Here is a 17,326-nt window from a genome sequence, read left to right on the forward strand (position 1 = left end):
AAATCAGGCCCCTCCAGCCTGTGGGCATGATAGTCGTGGGCATTTCATTGTTGGGCCCTCCTGGCCCTTTAAGTATTTAGCTGGGCCCTCCTGGGGCCCTCCTATAGTTGGGGGGTCGTCTTATATGCCCGGTCGCCTTATACGCCGGCAAATATGGTAAATTTTTATTGTATGTGCCCCCAGCTGTGAGAGAGCTGGGAAGCGGTTACCATCCACAAACCATCTGTTGATTATAAGGATTTATCATTAATGTTATAATACTGGGTATTAAAAAGCTTATACTATAAAATAAAAATTCCATGCAGTTTGTATCATACTTGTCTACTTTTAAAAACTAGTTCCAGGGAGATTATAGTTGGTATTATAATTTTGCAATAAAAGTGCCCCATTGAGGGGGCGTGTCATGCTCCACCGAAAGGGTGTATCTACTTCCATATATGGAGAGATTGTGAAAAGAGATTGTGAACGTGGCACCTAGAAGCGTGGGTGTGTAATTTAAAATGACATATCCAAATGTAGATGAGCCCCAAAGCAGTTAGTAAGAGCTACTATACTTGGTAAAGTGCTGGGAAATGGTGCTGATGATTCAATGTAAATGTATCTATCATTCCTTTTTTCCCCAAAAAATTTAACAGTGTAATAATGTGGGCTAGGTGAAATGAGGGAGATTGTTAGACTAATGTGGGAGAGAGGGAGATTACTGTTATTTCAGGGAGTCTCCTGCAGAATGCAGGAGGGTAGACTGCTATGAGTTTGTAATGACATTTATTTTATATTTACTTTTTTATATAGACCGGCCGGTTTGTATGTTTTATACTAAGAGTTTTTTAAGCTTATGTGTATTTTTAATACATCTTGAGTCACTTTTAAAGCGCTGCTTTCTTTGGTTTTTCTTTTTGGTTATATTTCTAGTACCCCTGTTAGCAGCCACAATATAGAAAGTGACTGTCAATCAGTGCTTAGTCACTATTATTTGTCTGCTTTGTACCTATCATTTACAAGGCAAAACCATGCCTTGTAAATGATTGCCTCTTTAAAGCTGAGCTGGCATCTAGCACAGCCGCTGAACTCGGAGGCTATTACATTTGGCCGATTATGTACATGACTTGTAAACTAACCATTGGGTTAGAGTACAAATCTGAATCAGGCCCATTATAAAGCTAACACTATGGTAAATTATGAAGCTGAAAACATAATGGTGTATAAGAAAGCATTGAATCATCCGCAGGGAACTGGCATCAGCAAATGCATATACAGCTGTCAATGCTTGCAGTACGCCGCATCTGGCATCATGGCACCTGCTATCGATGTCTTAAAGGTCCAACTGTGGATGTTGCTGGCAACGTGAAGAAGCAAGTAAAGAGGAGAAAGTAAAAGCGCAATGGAATATGCTGCGCTATATAAGAAACTGTAAATAATAATAATTAGCTTATTAGGCACCCGACACAAGAAGGGGCTAGGACCAAAAAGTGTTACATCAGGTGTGGTATACAGTACAGAACAGTTGCAGCTAAATCCATTACACTGTTTCTTTAAATTACATGACATCTGTACTTCCAGCAGATGAAAGCCTATAGGTGTATCTATGGGATACGGTTATTGGGTCTACAGGAAATTGGTCGACAAGCCTGGGGCGACACCGTTAGGTCGACATGGTTCTAGGTCGACAGATTAATAGGTCGACACAAGCATTAGGTCAACAGGGTCTAGGTCAACAGTCGAAAGGTCGACATGGGTTTTTTCACTGTTTTATGAGCCAACATGTGCCAACGGGCGGTATTTCATTTACCATCCACTAGGGCATGGTGGGAGAATAAAATAGTGTGCCCGAAGCATAGCAAGCGAAGCGAGGGGATGCGGTGCACTGGAAACTGTGTCCATGTCGACTGTGTCGACATTCAGGTAAAAAAACAGTGAAAAACCCCATGTCAACCTTTTGACTGTCGACCTAGTCCCAGTTGACGTATTGCTTGTGTCGACCTATTGACCTGTCGACCTAGACCCATGTCGACCTGAAACCATGTCGACCTTTCTCCATGTCGACCTAATGGTGTCGACCTTTCCCCATGCTGACCTAATGCTTGTCGACCAACTCTGTAAACCAAACGATCTCAACCCGTATTTATGTATCTGACACAATAAGCAGTATGGGACCAACAGGACAGTGGTCACCCCGCAAACTGCAGGAGACTCCCTCAAATAGCAGCAATCTCGTTCTCTCCTTCATTAGTCTAGCAATCTCCCTCATTTCACCTAGCCCACATTACACTGTTACATTTTTGGGGAAAAAGGAATGAGAGCTAGATACATTTACATTGAATCACCAGCACCATTTCCCAGCACCTTAGCAAGTATAGTAGCTCTTCCTAACTGCTTTGGGCTCATCTAGATTTGGATATAAGTCATTTTACAAGATTCCTCTCAGATGTATCAGTACACACCCACGCTTCTACTGTAGGTACCACGCTCACAATCTGTTTTCACAATCTCTCGATATATGGAACTAGACACGCCCTTTGGGAGGAGCATGAAACGCCCCCTCAATGGGCCACTGTGCAAAATTCTATTACCGTCTATAATCTCCCTGAAACTAGTTTTCAAAAGTAGGCAAGTATATCCTGGCACCGACTGTTCTATTTTAGGAAAAAATAAGCATACAAGGATTTACCCTGTAAGGACTGTGGTCACATATGATGCTTTCATAGGATGCTTTGGTATGTTTTTTCTCTTTTGTTTTTATATGTTGAACTGAAACCTAGTTACAGGAAACCTGTGTGATGTCTTTGTGGTTTTACATACAAAAAGAAAGCATGTAAAACTAAGAGCATATACATCCAGTGCATATGGGCACAACACACAGCTAAAACATATTGACTAGCCACAGCAACCAATCAGGCAATTGCCTTCATTGCGCTAGACCAGTACAAGATATTTAGTCAGGGCCGGATTAACAATGGGCCTGATGTAGCTACAGCTCCAGGCCCACTCTCCAAATAGGTCCATTTTGTAGATGAGGACTGGGGCTTTCCAATGAGCCTAGCCCCGCGTAGCTAGCCTCCCGGGAACCGGAGATACCACCGGGCAAAGCTGAAATGTTTTACCCATAGGATAAATTGGGAGCCGCTAATTCCAACCCCCACCCAGTTCCGACGGCTGCCAGTTCCTACCCTGGCATTACAGAAGCTCGATGTTGATCTCAATTGAACCCAAATCGCTGGGCCTTCAATCTGATACCAATTGGCCAACCTGGTTTATATGGGTTAATTGGTTCCAGAGATATTGCGTGTAAAGCGATTTTTTATTTCTGAAATGTAATTTCATGGCTCTTCATGTTCTTTGAGGGCAGATTTCTCTGGAACCAAATGGCCCAATTTCATGGGACCAAAAAGTTATTCAATATGATACTGGTGTCATGTAAATGGGTCTCTTGGTTCTGAAGCTATAGCCGGTTAAACAATATAGCCGGTTAAGGGGGGGGGGGGGGTTCTCTCCCCTTCACACCAGGAAATGTGCAGGGACCAGGCTGGTATAAAAGGGGCTAGTCCCTGCATGATCCTGGGACCATTTTCCTGGGTAATTCCCTGCATTTTCTGGTGTGAGAGGGGTATTATTTCAAATAGCCAGGACCTGCAATGCTCTAAATACAGCCAGGCAGCCCCCCCACTCTCTGCCCGGCTGTCAATGGCCGTCACTTCTGCCTGGCGGCGGCTGTCCCCCAGTTACCGCAAGCATGTATTCCCCCTTGGCAACGAGCATGGAACCCCTGGCAATGAGCATGGAACCCCTGGCAATGAGCAAGTAGGTAAGCAGCACTTATGTAGCATAATTTTTAATTGGCATTATGGTGTTTGATATAATACATAATGGAAATGATGGTGTGTGGTTTAACATGTAATGGGCATTATGGTGTAAATTTTTAATGCGCGCCTTTGGTGTGCAATGTCCCTGTTTGAGAAGCATATTGTGAAATTTGGCTCAATCCGTTTGGTATAGTGTGAGTTTTGGCTCATTCCATGTGGCATAATGTGTAAGAGGGAAGCTGGGCAAGTCTCCTGCATTGTGGCCACAGCCCCTGCTCCCCCTTCCCCGCGGTAAAAATTTCCGAATTTCGCGGGGAGGGGCGGGGCTAAATGTCGTGAATCGCGTCATTAAGCCCCTCCCCCCATCCACGGACCCGCAAATTAATGTGGCTGCCGGTCGTGGGGGCATGGCTTAGTGACATCAGCCTCACCCGGCCCCCAAAACGGAGCCTCGTCCAGCCCCCCTTTCACTCCTCTCCGGGCTTCTCCCGGAGAGGATTTTTCAAAAGCAGGCAGGTATGATTTGTGTTATAAACAGGTAGTCACCCGCAACACCACAAGGGTAGGCATATCTCGCACATCCCACTTGCTTCCAGGATGGGGGAGATAATCATTGGAATCACGGTATCTAGAGCGCAGTGCTAAATGATGTGAACCACATCATTTTAGCCCTTTACCAACCCAAAGATACGTAAATCGCTGCAAATACCCAAGATGGGGAAATTAGGCCAAATGATCTGAGAAAGGCCTGCCCCTGAAGTGACCATAAGCGTCTCCTCTCCGAGCTTCTCCCAGAGAGGAGACTGAATAAGTATTCAGTATGGCTATAAACTGCAGAAGAAACATCAATTCACAAATGAAAATGGGTGGATAGTATCACCCAGACCTTCGTTATCAAATGCTAATTCCCACCATGTTGGATGCCAGGGGTGGATTGGAATGGAAAACTAGCCTGGGAAATTTCAGAAAGGAGATTTCATGGAGACGGGGTCCATTGAAGGGTGAGGTCTATTGAAGGGGCAGCATCTCTTATCATAATTCTGAGTTTGACTCAGTTGAAGCCACACTTATGTCTAATCCTGCAGTTGTGTCTGCAATTTTATGCTTTCCATTACAATACTCTTCCCTGGTGTCATGGTTCTGAAATTTTTTCTAAAAAGGGCATTTTACACGCCCACATTGCCAGCCTGCCACCCTTGACAGCCTAATATGCCCACACCACCATGTCACCCGGTGTGGTGTCACCCGGTGTAGTAGCTCATGGTGTCACCCCAACCCCTCCCTCCCCCCACGTATTCCAACTTTCTGGAATACGGAGATGGGATGCTTGTGCGCGCTGGAGGCACGTTAAAAAATTGGGGGCGTGGCCTATCTGAAGGGGGCATGGCCTGTACCATGACTGTATTGTGTACCCGCAGATTGCACATTTTTGTGAACTTTGTAATACCCATTACACATAAAGCCACATGCCGTAATACCAATTACACATTATGCCGCACAACGTGATGACAATTACACATTACGCCCCACACCGCTATGCTAATTACACAATATGCTTCACACTGTGATGCTAATTACACATTATGCCACACACCTTGATGCCCATTACACCCCACACTGTGATGGCAATTATCCAATGCTCCCCACACCGTAATGCCCATTATACATTACAACCCATACCATAATGCCCATTACACCGCACAATGTGATGCCCATTAAACATATGCCCCCACAATGCCAGATATGCCCCCACAGTGCCAGATATTTCCCCACAGTGCCAAATACACATATGCCCCCACAGTGCCAGATATACATGCCCCCACAGTGCCACATATGCCCCCACAGTGCCAGATACACATATGCCCCCCACAGTGCCAGATACACATATGCCCACACAGTGCCACATATGCCCCCACAGTGCCAGGTACACATATGCCCCCACAGTGCCAGATACACATATGCCCACACAGTGCCACATATGCCCCCACAGTGCCAGGTATGCCCCCAGAGTGCCAAGTACACATATGCCCCCACAGTGCCTGATATTCCCCCACAGTGCTAAATACACATATGCCCCCACAGTGCCAGATATGCTTCCACAGTGCCGGAAACACATATGCCCCCACAGTGCCAGGTATGTCCCCACAGTGCCAAATACACATATGCCCCCACAGTGCCAGGTATGCCCCCAGAGTGCCAAATACACATATGCCCCCACCGTGCCAGATATTCCCCAACAGTGCCAAATACACATATGCCCCCACAGTGCCAGATATGCTACCACAGTGCCGGAAACACATATGCCCCCACAGTGCCAAATACACATACAGATGGGTCTGTCCCCATCTTTGCAGGGGATGGCGCTGGCGTCGCCAGCCGCCATCCCCCGCCAGCGCCATGGCGATCGTGAGAAGGGGACGCGCGCGCACGAGAGGCGCGCGCGCCCCCTTCCGACGGCGCTTCGAAACGTTTTCCCGGGTCCCCGCCGGCTTGCCGGCGGTAACCCGGGGTCCCCGCCGCCTGCCCGCATCCCCCCTAAACCCCCCCTAACCCCGTCCGTCTCCCTGAGGCGGAGACGGACAGGGTTTCCGCCACGCTAGCGACGGAGACTGAGACGCGCGTGCGCGTGAGACGCACGCGCATCTCAGTCTCCTCGCTGGCGAGGCTGCTGGCGGGTCGCCAGCGCGTACGTTCTGGCGACCCGCCAGCAAGGATAGGAATAGGGACATACTGTATGCCCCCACAGTGCCAGGTATGCCCCCAGAGTGCCAAATACACATATGCCCCCACCGTGCCAGATATTCCCCAACAGTGCCAAATACACATAAGCCCCCACAGTGCCAGATATGCTATCACAGTGCCAGAAACACATATGCCCCCACAGTGACATAATTTCCCACCAGCAGAGTGCAACTCACAACTCACCATTGTGCGGAAGCGCAGTACACACCCCTACTGCCCTCACCGCAGTCTGGTGTCCCCCTGGCCTGCTGTCCTGTGTCTCCTGGGTCTGCTCCACCGCCGCCGCTTCAGAGGGGAGCAATATCTCCTTCCCCCTCACAGTATCTATGAGTCTGTCCCTGTCAACCAATCATATCTCGCGGGCTGGCTCTTGACTGGCTGTCGGCTCAAACTCTGATTGGCTGACGGCCCAGACAGGTACAGACTCATAGACACAGTGAAGGGGAAGGAGATATGCGCCCTGCGCTGATCGCTCTCCTCCCCTCCCATCTGAAGCGGCGGCGGCGGAGGAGGATAGTGAGGGGAAGGAGAGACGCGCAATGCGCTCTGCTCTCTCCTCTGAACGGAACTGGCGACGGGTGCGGCGAGTGCGACTGATTTTGGTGTCAATGACTGGTGACACCCGGTGTGGGCCGCCCCCTCAACCCGCCTAGTGACGTCACTGCCCTCTACCCCCTTACACTTCCATATAACAAGTCTGCCACCTTCTACTCCCTAACACACCCACACCAACATGCCATCCCCTACTGCATAGCACACCCACACCATCACTTAGTCACCCTCTATCCTCTCCCAGCCACAAGTGGCCTCGTGGGCGCATTGACCCACTGGTAATCTTCCCTGCTTCTATTGACAATCCACCCCTGATGGATTTAAAAAAAATATTCATATACAAATCTGCCAAAAAGCACATTAATAAATTGTTGGAATCTAGAAGGCTGTAATAGGTCTAATACATGGTCTTAATTTGTTAAGACAAAGGTTATACTCACCAAGAAATAACAATGTTTAATAATTTAACAGTATTTTGCTTCAGATCCTCTATTTTCAAAAATGGTTGTGATAAAGAATGACAACTGTATCATTGACATCCATAGAAATAAAAGTAAACTTACCTTCTTCTCTACAAGGTCCACAGCCAGTCTCTTTACAGTGCTATAGTTGGTTTCACTTGGGTGCAGATGATAAGCCTCACGGCACAGACCTATCTGAAGCCGGACTGTTGATTTTCCCTGAATGACTTTCTCCAAAGTCATTGTGAAAGCCAAATGAATGAAAAATTGTGAAAAATTCTTGGTCACTGTAATTCCTTCCCCCACCACTCCAAAAATATTGTGTAAACTCTCTGATGCACGGGGGTCACATTCAAAGAGTAACACTATCAGATTGATAATTATTTGTTAGTTAACCATCAGAAATCTCCAGCTAAGTATATTTGAACTGGAATTCAGTCTTCTCATGATTTAGTCCTTTTTTGCAAAGTTCCATGCAATCCAAATGTGCATAACTAATTGTCAATAAAGCTTTGAAGAGGCCAATTCATCCATTGTTCACTTTAATTGAGAAGTATTTTTAGTTTTAAAGAATGATGTTAAATACACTTAAGGGATCTTCTGCTTTGACTTCTTTCTGTTTAAAGAGAAAAAAAATGTCAGATAAAGATAAAACAAATTATATCAATCCATGTATGCTGGAATGAGCAGCCAAGCATAAGTCATGTATTGCAAGTATGGAGAAAATGTACCAATTTGATATCCATATTCTCCAGTAGTGTTTAGGAAAATGTTTTCCAACTATGTATGAGTAGCAAACATGTGTGAGTAGTAAACATGTGTGAGTAGTAAACATGTGAGAGTAGTACGCATGTGAGAGTTGTAAATATGGGAAAGGGGAAAACAAGTTTTAGCCTACAAGAAGTCAGCCTACAAGAAGTCAGGTAACATTGTTACTGTCAGACCACGGACCATGGGCATGTTAAGAATCAGTCTGACTCATTATAGTAGTAATAAGCCCCTTCTTAGTGTCAGGCCCCAATGCACAGCATCGGCTGCATTGTCACTGCTTATAGTTGATGTCCACATTAGTAAATGTCCCTGATGCTCAAAAAATGGCTTATTTTCTCAACTTTTCCTGAATTATGACAAGCAGATAGGGGCCTATAGTCAAGATCAAGGAGTTACTATATCAATCAGCAGTTCTTCCGCAGGATGTAAAGCAGCAACTTTTTAAGGCAATATACACTGTGCCATTGTATTAATTAAAATAGCTATTTTTTAAAGGCAAGATAAAGTGTATGTTTGAAAACCCCCAATTGATAAAACAAATTTTATTGCTCAAATTGGACTGTACTGCCAACACCAGGATGTTTTAAAGATATGGTGTAGCTAGGGTTGCCACCTCTCCAGGATTTCCTGGATTCTCCCTGAACTAGTGGCAACCCTCCAGGACGTTTTAGCAGTCTCCCGGATTCTCCCGGAATCTGGGTGACTTTGAAACCCTCCACAGCCTCCCAATTGAGTGTGCACACTGTCATGGGTTTAGAGAGGGTGGTTCCGGCGGAGCGTGAGCTCCAGGCACCAGAAAGGTCACGGGGCATGCACAGTGTGTCTCCAGCACTTGCGAGTTGCTGCCCAACCCACAGCTCCCTATACCTTCAGAAATATTTAAACTGGGCCACGAGAGAGGGCGGAGGAGCACTGTGCAGCCAACAGCTAAGGATGCTGCAGCAGCGCTTACTTCCAAACTGAGCCTCAGAGGAGAGATAAGCCTGTTGCTACTGTGTATCAATCCCAGGGCATAGCCCTCTGTGCTGTCAGCTGAGGAAATGGTGAGGCCAGTGTGGAGGGGGGATTTGTGTGTGTAAACGGTCAGTGTTTGGGGCAGATATGCATGTTAAAGTGAGGGGGTGGGGGAGGTTGCTGTGAAGTTGTTGTCACTGCTGTCAGGGTGAGGGGAGGATGTATGAGGTATCTCTGTGTAGGAGTTGTCAGTATGGGAAATGTGTTATTAAATGTAACAATAGGGACTTCAAAACATGTCTGTATTAGAGGCCACGCCCACTGTTCCAAAGAGACCACACCTGTTTTACAAAGCAACACCCACTTTTCGGCGCGCATGAAGGTGAGGGGGGAAGGAATCTTCAGGAATCGAAGATGCCTGAGGTGGCAACCCTAGGTGTAGCCCATATTACCTAAGGATGGTCAGCACTGTAAGAAAGGGTTACTAAGTCTTATCAGCAGCCTTCACATATACTGTACCTTTGTAAATGTTTGGATGGGAAGTATTGTTTATGCACTGGACTTCCTGCTCTGCAGAACTACAAGGAATATTTATTACATGGCCACTGCTAGACAATGCAGAAAGCAACTCAAAGGGGCAGATGTATTAAGCTTTAACAAGAAATAAATGCAAGGGTGACAAGGAGAGATAAACGTCCAGCCAATCACCTGCTAACTGCCATGTTACAGTCTGTGTTTGAAAAAAGTCAGTAAGGAGCTGATTGGCTGGACGTTTATCTCTCTTTATCACCCTTGCATTTATCTCTTGTTAAGGCTTAATGCATCTGCCCCATTGTCTTTTATGGAGAATTACACATACCTCCCAACTGTGCCCTTATTAAATGTAACAATAGGGGCTTCAAAACATGTCTGTATTAGAGGTCAAGCCCACTGTTCCAAAGAGACCAAGCCTGTTTTACAAAGCCACACCCACTTTTCGGTGCGCATGAAGGTGAGGGGGGAGGAATCTCCAGGAATCGAAGATGCCTGAGGTGGCAACCCTAGGTGTAGCCCATATTACCTAAGGTAGTCAGCACTGTAAGAAAGGGTTACTAAGTCTTATCAGCAGCCTTCACATATACTGTACCTTTGTAAATGTTTGGATGGGAAGTATTGTTTATGCACTGGACTTCCTGCTCTGCAGAACTACAAGGAATATTTATTACATGGCCACTGCTAGACAATGCAGAAAGCAACTCAAAGTCTTTTATGGAGAATTACACATACCTCCCAACTGTCCGGCAGCGCCGTGAGTACAGGCCACGCCCTCAGAAAAATCGGCGCGATCACTGTCCTGCCTCTCTGGGTGCCAAAGTTGGGAGGTATGATTACAGAGGAAAATACTTTGCATTAAGTTCACTAAGAAGATTGTAAAATAATGCAATACATTTCCATCATACTTGCCAACACACCCTAAGGGGGAAATTTACTAAAGGAAATTTGTAAAAAAATAGGTGTATTTGTATTTAGAAATACACTTATTTTTGACATTTACTACCCCGAAAATACGGCAATTCGTATTCGTATTGATGTGCTATCAATTCGAATACGAATTGCCGTATTTTCGGGATAGTAAGGGGGACATTTACCAAAATGGATTCGTAGAAAAAAGGTGTATTCGTAGGGAGAAATACACCTTTTTTTTACGAATTTGTATTTTCGGGATTTACAATCCCAAAAATACAACAATTCGTAGTCCTAAAGATGGAACATTCGTATTTGTAGTTACAAATACGAATGTCTACACCATCGATAGGATACGACAGAAATCACCATTCAAAAGAATGGTGGTTTCTGATTTACTAAGCAGCCGTACTGACAATACGGCTGCTTAGTGGTGTGAAACACCCACGCAAATACGACAGGAAAATAGAACACCATTTTCCTGTTCTATTTGCGTTTTAGCCTGCACGGATCAGTCAGATCCGTGCAGGCTGCAGTGTAAAAAAATAGAAAAAATAAATAAATTAAAAAAAAAAACGGCGTGGGGTCCCCCCCACAGCCGAAACCAGCACCAGGCTGAAGGAGCCGGGGCCGGTAATTAAAAATCAGGGAGCCCGACAAATAGGGGTTCCCCGATTTTTAACAACCAGCCCCAGGCTCCAGGTCCGGGGCTGGTTCCCAAAATACGGGGGACAAAATGAGTAGGGGTCCCCCGTATTTTAAGAACCAGCCCCAGGCACAACCAGCCGGCAGGGTAATGTCACAGCCGGGGGACACTTATAATATAAGGTCCCGCGGCCAAAACATTCTCCCTACCGACCAGTCAGCCTGGCCAGGGGCCCTGGGGGAGTGGGGACCCCCCCAATAAAGGGGTCCCCCCCCTCCAGGACTTACCTGACCAGGCTGAAGCCTGGTGCTGTCCCCGGTGACCCTGGAGCGGTGGTCACCGGGCTGATGGTATTGTGTAAAAAATAGATAAACCATTGTTTTTTACTGTGGCACTACAAGTGCCAGCAAGCCTCCCCAGCAAGCTGGGACTTGGAGAACCACAAGTCCCAGCCTGCTGGGCATTAAAGGGCCCGCTGGCACTTGTAGTTCTACAGTTAAAAAAATAGTGCACAAAACACACTGACACACTTTTAAAATAAAACTTTATTACACACAAAGCCCACACATACTAATACTTACCTATCTTCTTCCCATAGGTCGCCCTGATGTCCTGTGTCGTCTTCGGGATCCATGTCGACGTCCTTCTTCATGTCGACGTCGCTGTCGGCGATGGTGTCCCCGTCCGGATCCGAAGAAATCCATGGAGGAAGCTGTGGAAGGAAACCATACTCACCTGTCCCAGCGCGACGTAGTCCAGGTAAGGGTCTTTGCAAAAAAACAAACCGACAGCCCCGAAACCAAACCGGACTCTGACGGAGACGCACGTGTGTTTATTTACATCGTGCGGCTCCGCCTCCCGAATGCCGCTATTGGCCGCCTTGCGGCCTAGCGGCTCCTGATTGGCCGCTAGGCCGCAAGGCGGCCAATAGCGGCATTCGGGAGGCGGAGCCGCACGATGTAAACACACCGTGTGTCTCCGTCAGTCCGGTTTGGTTTCGGGGCTGTCGGTTTGTTTTTTTGCAAAGACCCTTACCTGGACTACGTCGCGCTGGGACAGGTGAGTATGGTTTCCTTCCACAGCTTCCTCCATGGATTTCTTCGGATCCGGACGGGGACACCATCGCCGACAGCGACGTCGACATGAAGAAGGACGTCGACATGGATCCCGAAGACGACACAGGACATCAGGGCGACCTATGGGAAGAAGATAGGTAAGTATCAGTATGTGTGGGCTTTGTGTGTAATAAAGTTTTATTTTAAAAGTGTGTCAGTGTGTTTTGTGCACTATTTTTTTAACTGTAGAACTACAAGTGCCAGCGGGCCCTTTAATGCCCAGCAGGCTGGGACTTGTGGTTCTCCAAGTCCCAGCTTGCTGGGGAGGCTTGCTGGCACTTGTAGTGCCACAGTAAAAAACAATGGTTTATCTATTTTTTACACAATACCATCAGCCCGGTGACCACCGCTCCAGGGTCACCGGGGACAGCACCAGGCTTCAGCCTGGTCAGGTAAGTCCTGGAGGGGGGGGACCCCTTTATTGGGGGGGTCCCCACTCCCCCAGGGCCCCTGGCCAGGCTGACTGGTCGGTAGGGAGAATGTTTTGGCCGCGGGACCTTATATTATAAGTGTCCCCCGGCTGTGACATTACCCTGCCGGCTGGTTGTGCCTGGGGCTGGTTCTTAAAATACGGGGGACCCCTACTCATTTTGTCCCCCGTATTTTGGGAACCAGCCCCGGACCTGGAGCCTGGGGCTGGTTGTTAAAAATCGGGGAACCCCTATTTGTCGGGTTCCCTGATTTTTAATTACCGGCCCCGGCTCCTTTAGCCTGGTGCTGGTTTCGGCTGTGGGGGGGACCCCACGCCGTTTTTTTTTTTATTTATTTATTTTTCTATTTTTTTTTACACCTTGCAGCCTGCACGGATCTGACTGATCCGTGCAGACTGCTAGAAATAATTCGTATTAGCGGCCGTATATACGGCCGCTAATACGAATCATTACACCATCGGAGGGTTACAAAGCAGTCGTATCTGACTGCTTTGTAAATCCCCCTCCGGAACACGACTTTGCATACGACTTAAACAGTCGTATGCAGTCGTAGGGAAACAACCAATACGAAAAACTAGGTTTTTCATATTGGTAAATTTCCCCGTAAATGTCAAAAATAAGTGTATTTCTTGATACAAATACACCTTTTTTTTTTACAAATTTCCTTTAGTAAATTTCCCCCTAAATGTCAGGGATTATCTCTTAAGTAGCAGAGTTCTCCCTGACTTCCTAAAGAGTTTAAGGCCTTGTCAGTTAGGCGCAACACAGTTATGATGTCATATGATGTGGCTTAAAAACTGATAGAACACTAAAAAGTACCAGAACACTGCTGTCTACATGAGTGGTTGTGCCTATGTAAGTGTGCTTATTTCTTGGGTATATGTGTTCTACTATAGGGCATATGTGTTAAAGTAACATTTTTTAGTCGTTACCTGAGTCGCACCTTTCAGACCTATGCTGGGTCATCTGCCCAGTTTGCAAGTCTCAGAAAAAACCTTCTTAGTGGGTAGGGTCATGGAAGTAGGAGCCTCAACCTGAGTAGACCCTTTCAAAAATAAGCAAAAGCTAGGTTTTAGGCTTATGTATGAATGGGGTTTTAGAGTTATGTGACATGCACATGGGATGACTGAAGCCCATGCTAAGCTATGTAGGTTAGCATAGATCGCTCAGCACACATCACTGGCACACATGCGATGCCCTAGCGACGTGTGCTGAGCGACAAGTGTTCTCTAGTTAGAAAAATAGTGCAGTATGTATTTTAAAGCACAGTCAATACCATGGTAAAACATCTGGCATAGAGAAAGTGTCAATTAGAACTCTTGGGTGGGATGTAATAACAATTGCATTCATGATCTGATACATCCCACCACTTATCGGGTAAATACTGGCTTTAAAAATTCCAGTGTGTACCTAGAAATGCAGGGGTAAATTTACTAAAGGAAATTTGTAAAAAAATAGGTGTATTTGTATCCAGAAATACACTTATTTTTGACATTTACTATCCCAAAGATACGGCAATTCGTATGCGTATTGATGTGCTATCAATACGCATACGAACTACCGTATTTTCGGGATAGTAAATGTCAAAAATAAGTGTATTTCTGGATACAAGTACACCTATTTTTTACAAATTTCCTTTAGTAAATTTCCCCCGAAATATCTTCCGATAAGAAAGAAAATTTATCACCCTGTGATCCTTCTGTGCATTTGCCCAATGACGCATTAGGGAGGTTGCTAGGGAGGGGGAGAACTAGATCTAAAGATGGCATAATGGCCCTTATTCTGATCTGTGCGGAAATTCCCGCATTCTTACGGAGCGGTCCGCACGCCACGGTGTTTTTCCGCATGCGGCCATCGTCCGTACAAACGCCCACGTGTCCTCCGCATTCGGACGGACTCACTCTTTAAGAACAGGGCGTGTTTACGGACGACATACAAATCATGCGTGTGCGGGAGAAACACTCCGATTCGGCACGGTATTACAGAGTATTACAGAGTATGCTCGGGAATACCGCATCCGAACGGGAGCCAAGCGGTGCTACCGCACGTAAGCGGAGGATTTCCGCCAAACAACCCACTATGAAGTATCTTCTGCAATACATCACATGACCCACTTATTCAATTACCTACCCTCATAAAAAACAGCTTATTTGTAATTGGAATCAATTAGATTCCAATATATCCTTACAAGCATGCCTAACACATGCATAGCACACATTAACCCTTACAGCAATGTAAGTGCAATGGTTTCAATTAAAGCACTGACAAGCGTCCTATTAGTGAGTAATGAGTAAAGGAGTAGATTCTATTGGGTTCAGGTGTTAATGGTTGTAGTCATTAGGCGTACGTTCGCCTACCGCATGAACGAGTGGTGTCCGCAAAGCAATAGTACACTTGTGGACACCGCACATTTCTGCCCTTTTTTCATCGCGTGCATTCGGAGTGGTTTCCGAATGTACGCCCCCCAACATAAGTGTACTCCCCCGTGTCCGCCCATGTTTCCGCCCCGTTTTGCCCACTTTGAAACTACGCCCATGTGTCATTCCGCATGACGCCCATAATACGCCCCTATTTCCCGACTGATAGCGGTGAACAGTTTTGGACGGGATTTGGCCGAACTGGTACCGAGTCAAGGCGTGGCACATGCGCGTAGCGTTCTCCACGCATGCGCAGACGTCATAAAGACGCGATCCGTAAGTACGCGGTAAAGTCCGCATCAATCAGAATAAGGGCCAATGTGCTGGGTCCATGTTCAGGAATGCATTGCATTACAGAACTTGGTATATATGGGAATACATCAATGCAGTACACACATCCATAGTACACCTTGTCCTTTGTGCGTTTTTTTTTTGTTTTTTGTTTTTTTGTCATCTGCACAGATTCCCTCCATGACAAATTTTATTTTACTTTAACTTTGCATGCTTCACAAATCTTGAATACATATGGGGCCAGATGCAGTAAGCTTTAAAAAGTGATAGGTGAGAATGATAAACAACCAGCCATGTAGCTCCTAGCTGTCATTTTGCAAACCATCCTGTAGCATGGCAGTTGGAGGCTGATGGGCTGGCTGTTTAACACTCTCCACTTTATCACACTTGAAGCTTGGTACAACTGGCCCTTGGACTGATTCATAGTATGGAATGCTGATGTTTTTCCAAATGGCAGCTGTATTTATAATGCGAATTAGCAAATATCCCCTGGAAAACTTTCACAGCTCTAATAACTACATCTCTGTAGCTGCTGAGGTCTTTGAGAGCTTTCCACTCTTCTTTGGATAAATTATTTCTACTAACAACTGGGCGTGTTTGTGAATCCACAACTTGTGCATCAAGAGCTCTCACAAAACCCATAATAGAAGCGTTGTGGGTGACAGGCTCAAAAGTGGACTTATTGTGGAAACGATTCATGGTAGATGTATTTACAGTCCCAGTATTAGCAGCTCCAGAAAAATTCTTTTTTATACAATTATACAATTAAACAAAATTACCATGCTTTGCTAAAATTCGTCCCAGGACGTGTTACAAGAGAGGAAGGAATCTCAGAGATACTCTGGTGCACACGGACATTACTGGTTTTGACGATAATCGATCTACAAGACACACCAAGCCACCTGGCTGTTATCGATGTATTAAGTGTCCAATGTACCTCATTTAGACATCCGACGTGGATAGTGGGGGTATGAAAAGGTCGTAGGACGCGTACCGCCGCCCCTCGCGGGCTCGCTGCGCTCCTCACGCTTCGAGTTCACGTTCATAGTTGGGGTGGCGTGGGGGTGCATTTAACATTGTAAGCCCCCATTAGGGTGCTTATACAATTAAACATCGTATAGGGGGCTTATACTATTTTAAATCGCATCGCAGTTCATCGGGTGTACGGCATGCGATGCAATGCGATTATATGTCGTGCGACCAAATATCGTGGGCACCGTGCTAGTACACAAGTACCAAAATATGTATAAAACCCATGTGTAAAACTGCTACCTTTACAAAAGGCAGGCAAGTACAGATGGGGCAGGCCTCTTCCTTGCTGGCGAATCGCCAGAACGTCACCGCTGGCGATCCGCCAGCAGCCTGGCCAGCCATCTGACTGAGACGCGCGTGCGTCTCACGCGCAAGCGCGTCTCGAACTCCGTCGGCTGGGCGACGGGAACCCTGTCTGTCTCTGCCTCAGGGAGACGGACAGGGTTAGGGGGGGTGCGGGCAGGCGGCGGGGACCCCGGGTTACCGCCGACAAGCTGGTGGTGACCCGGGGGAGCGGCTGCAAGCGCCGTCGGAAGGGGACGTCCCCTTCTCGCAATCGATATGGCACTGGCGGGGGATGGCGGCTGGCGTCACCATCGCCATCCCCTGCCAAGATGGGACCTGCCCCATCTGTATGCTTTACATGCATATCTGTACACTCCTATATGAAG

The 17,326-nt window shown here is 46.6% G+C and overlaps 1 protein-coding gene across 3 annotated transcripts in view; it reads right to left on the reverse strand.

The window, feature by feature from the left end:
- The window catches only part of LOC146046198 (serine/threonine-protein kinase D1-like), a 179,286-nt gene that overhangs the window by 148,691 nt on the left and 13,269 nt on the right, over positions 1-17,326 (reverse strand). For all 3 annotated transcript variants that reach the window (XM_083165423.1, XM_083165421.1, XM_083165422.1), the window contains exon 2: positions 7,658-8,171. In XM_083165423.1, the coding sequence (XP_083021549.1) occupies positions 7,658-7,798 (141 nt within the window). In that variant the 5' untranslated portion in view covers positions 7,799-8,171. The remainder of the gene's footprint in view (positions 1-7,657; positions 8,172-17,326) is intronic.

Source organism: Crinia signifera, chromosome 11 (assembly GCF_055691185.1).
Source record: "Crinia signifera chromosome 11, ASM5569118v1, whole genome shotgun sequence".
Lineage (NCBI taxonomy): Eukaryota > Metazoa > Chordata > Amphibia > Anura > Myobatrachidae > Crinia > Crinia signifera.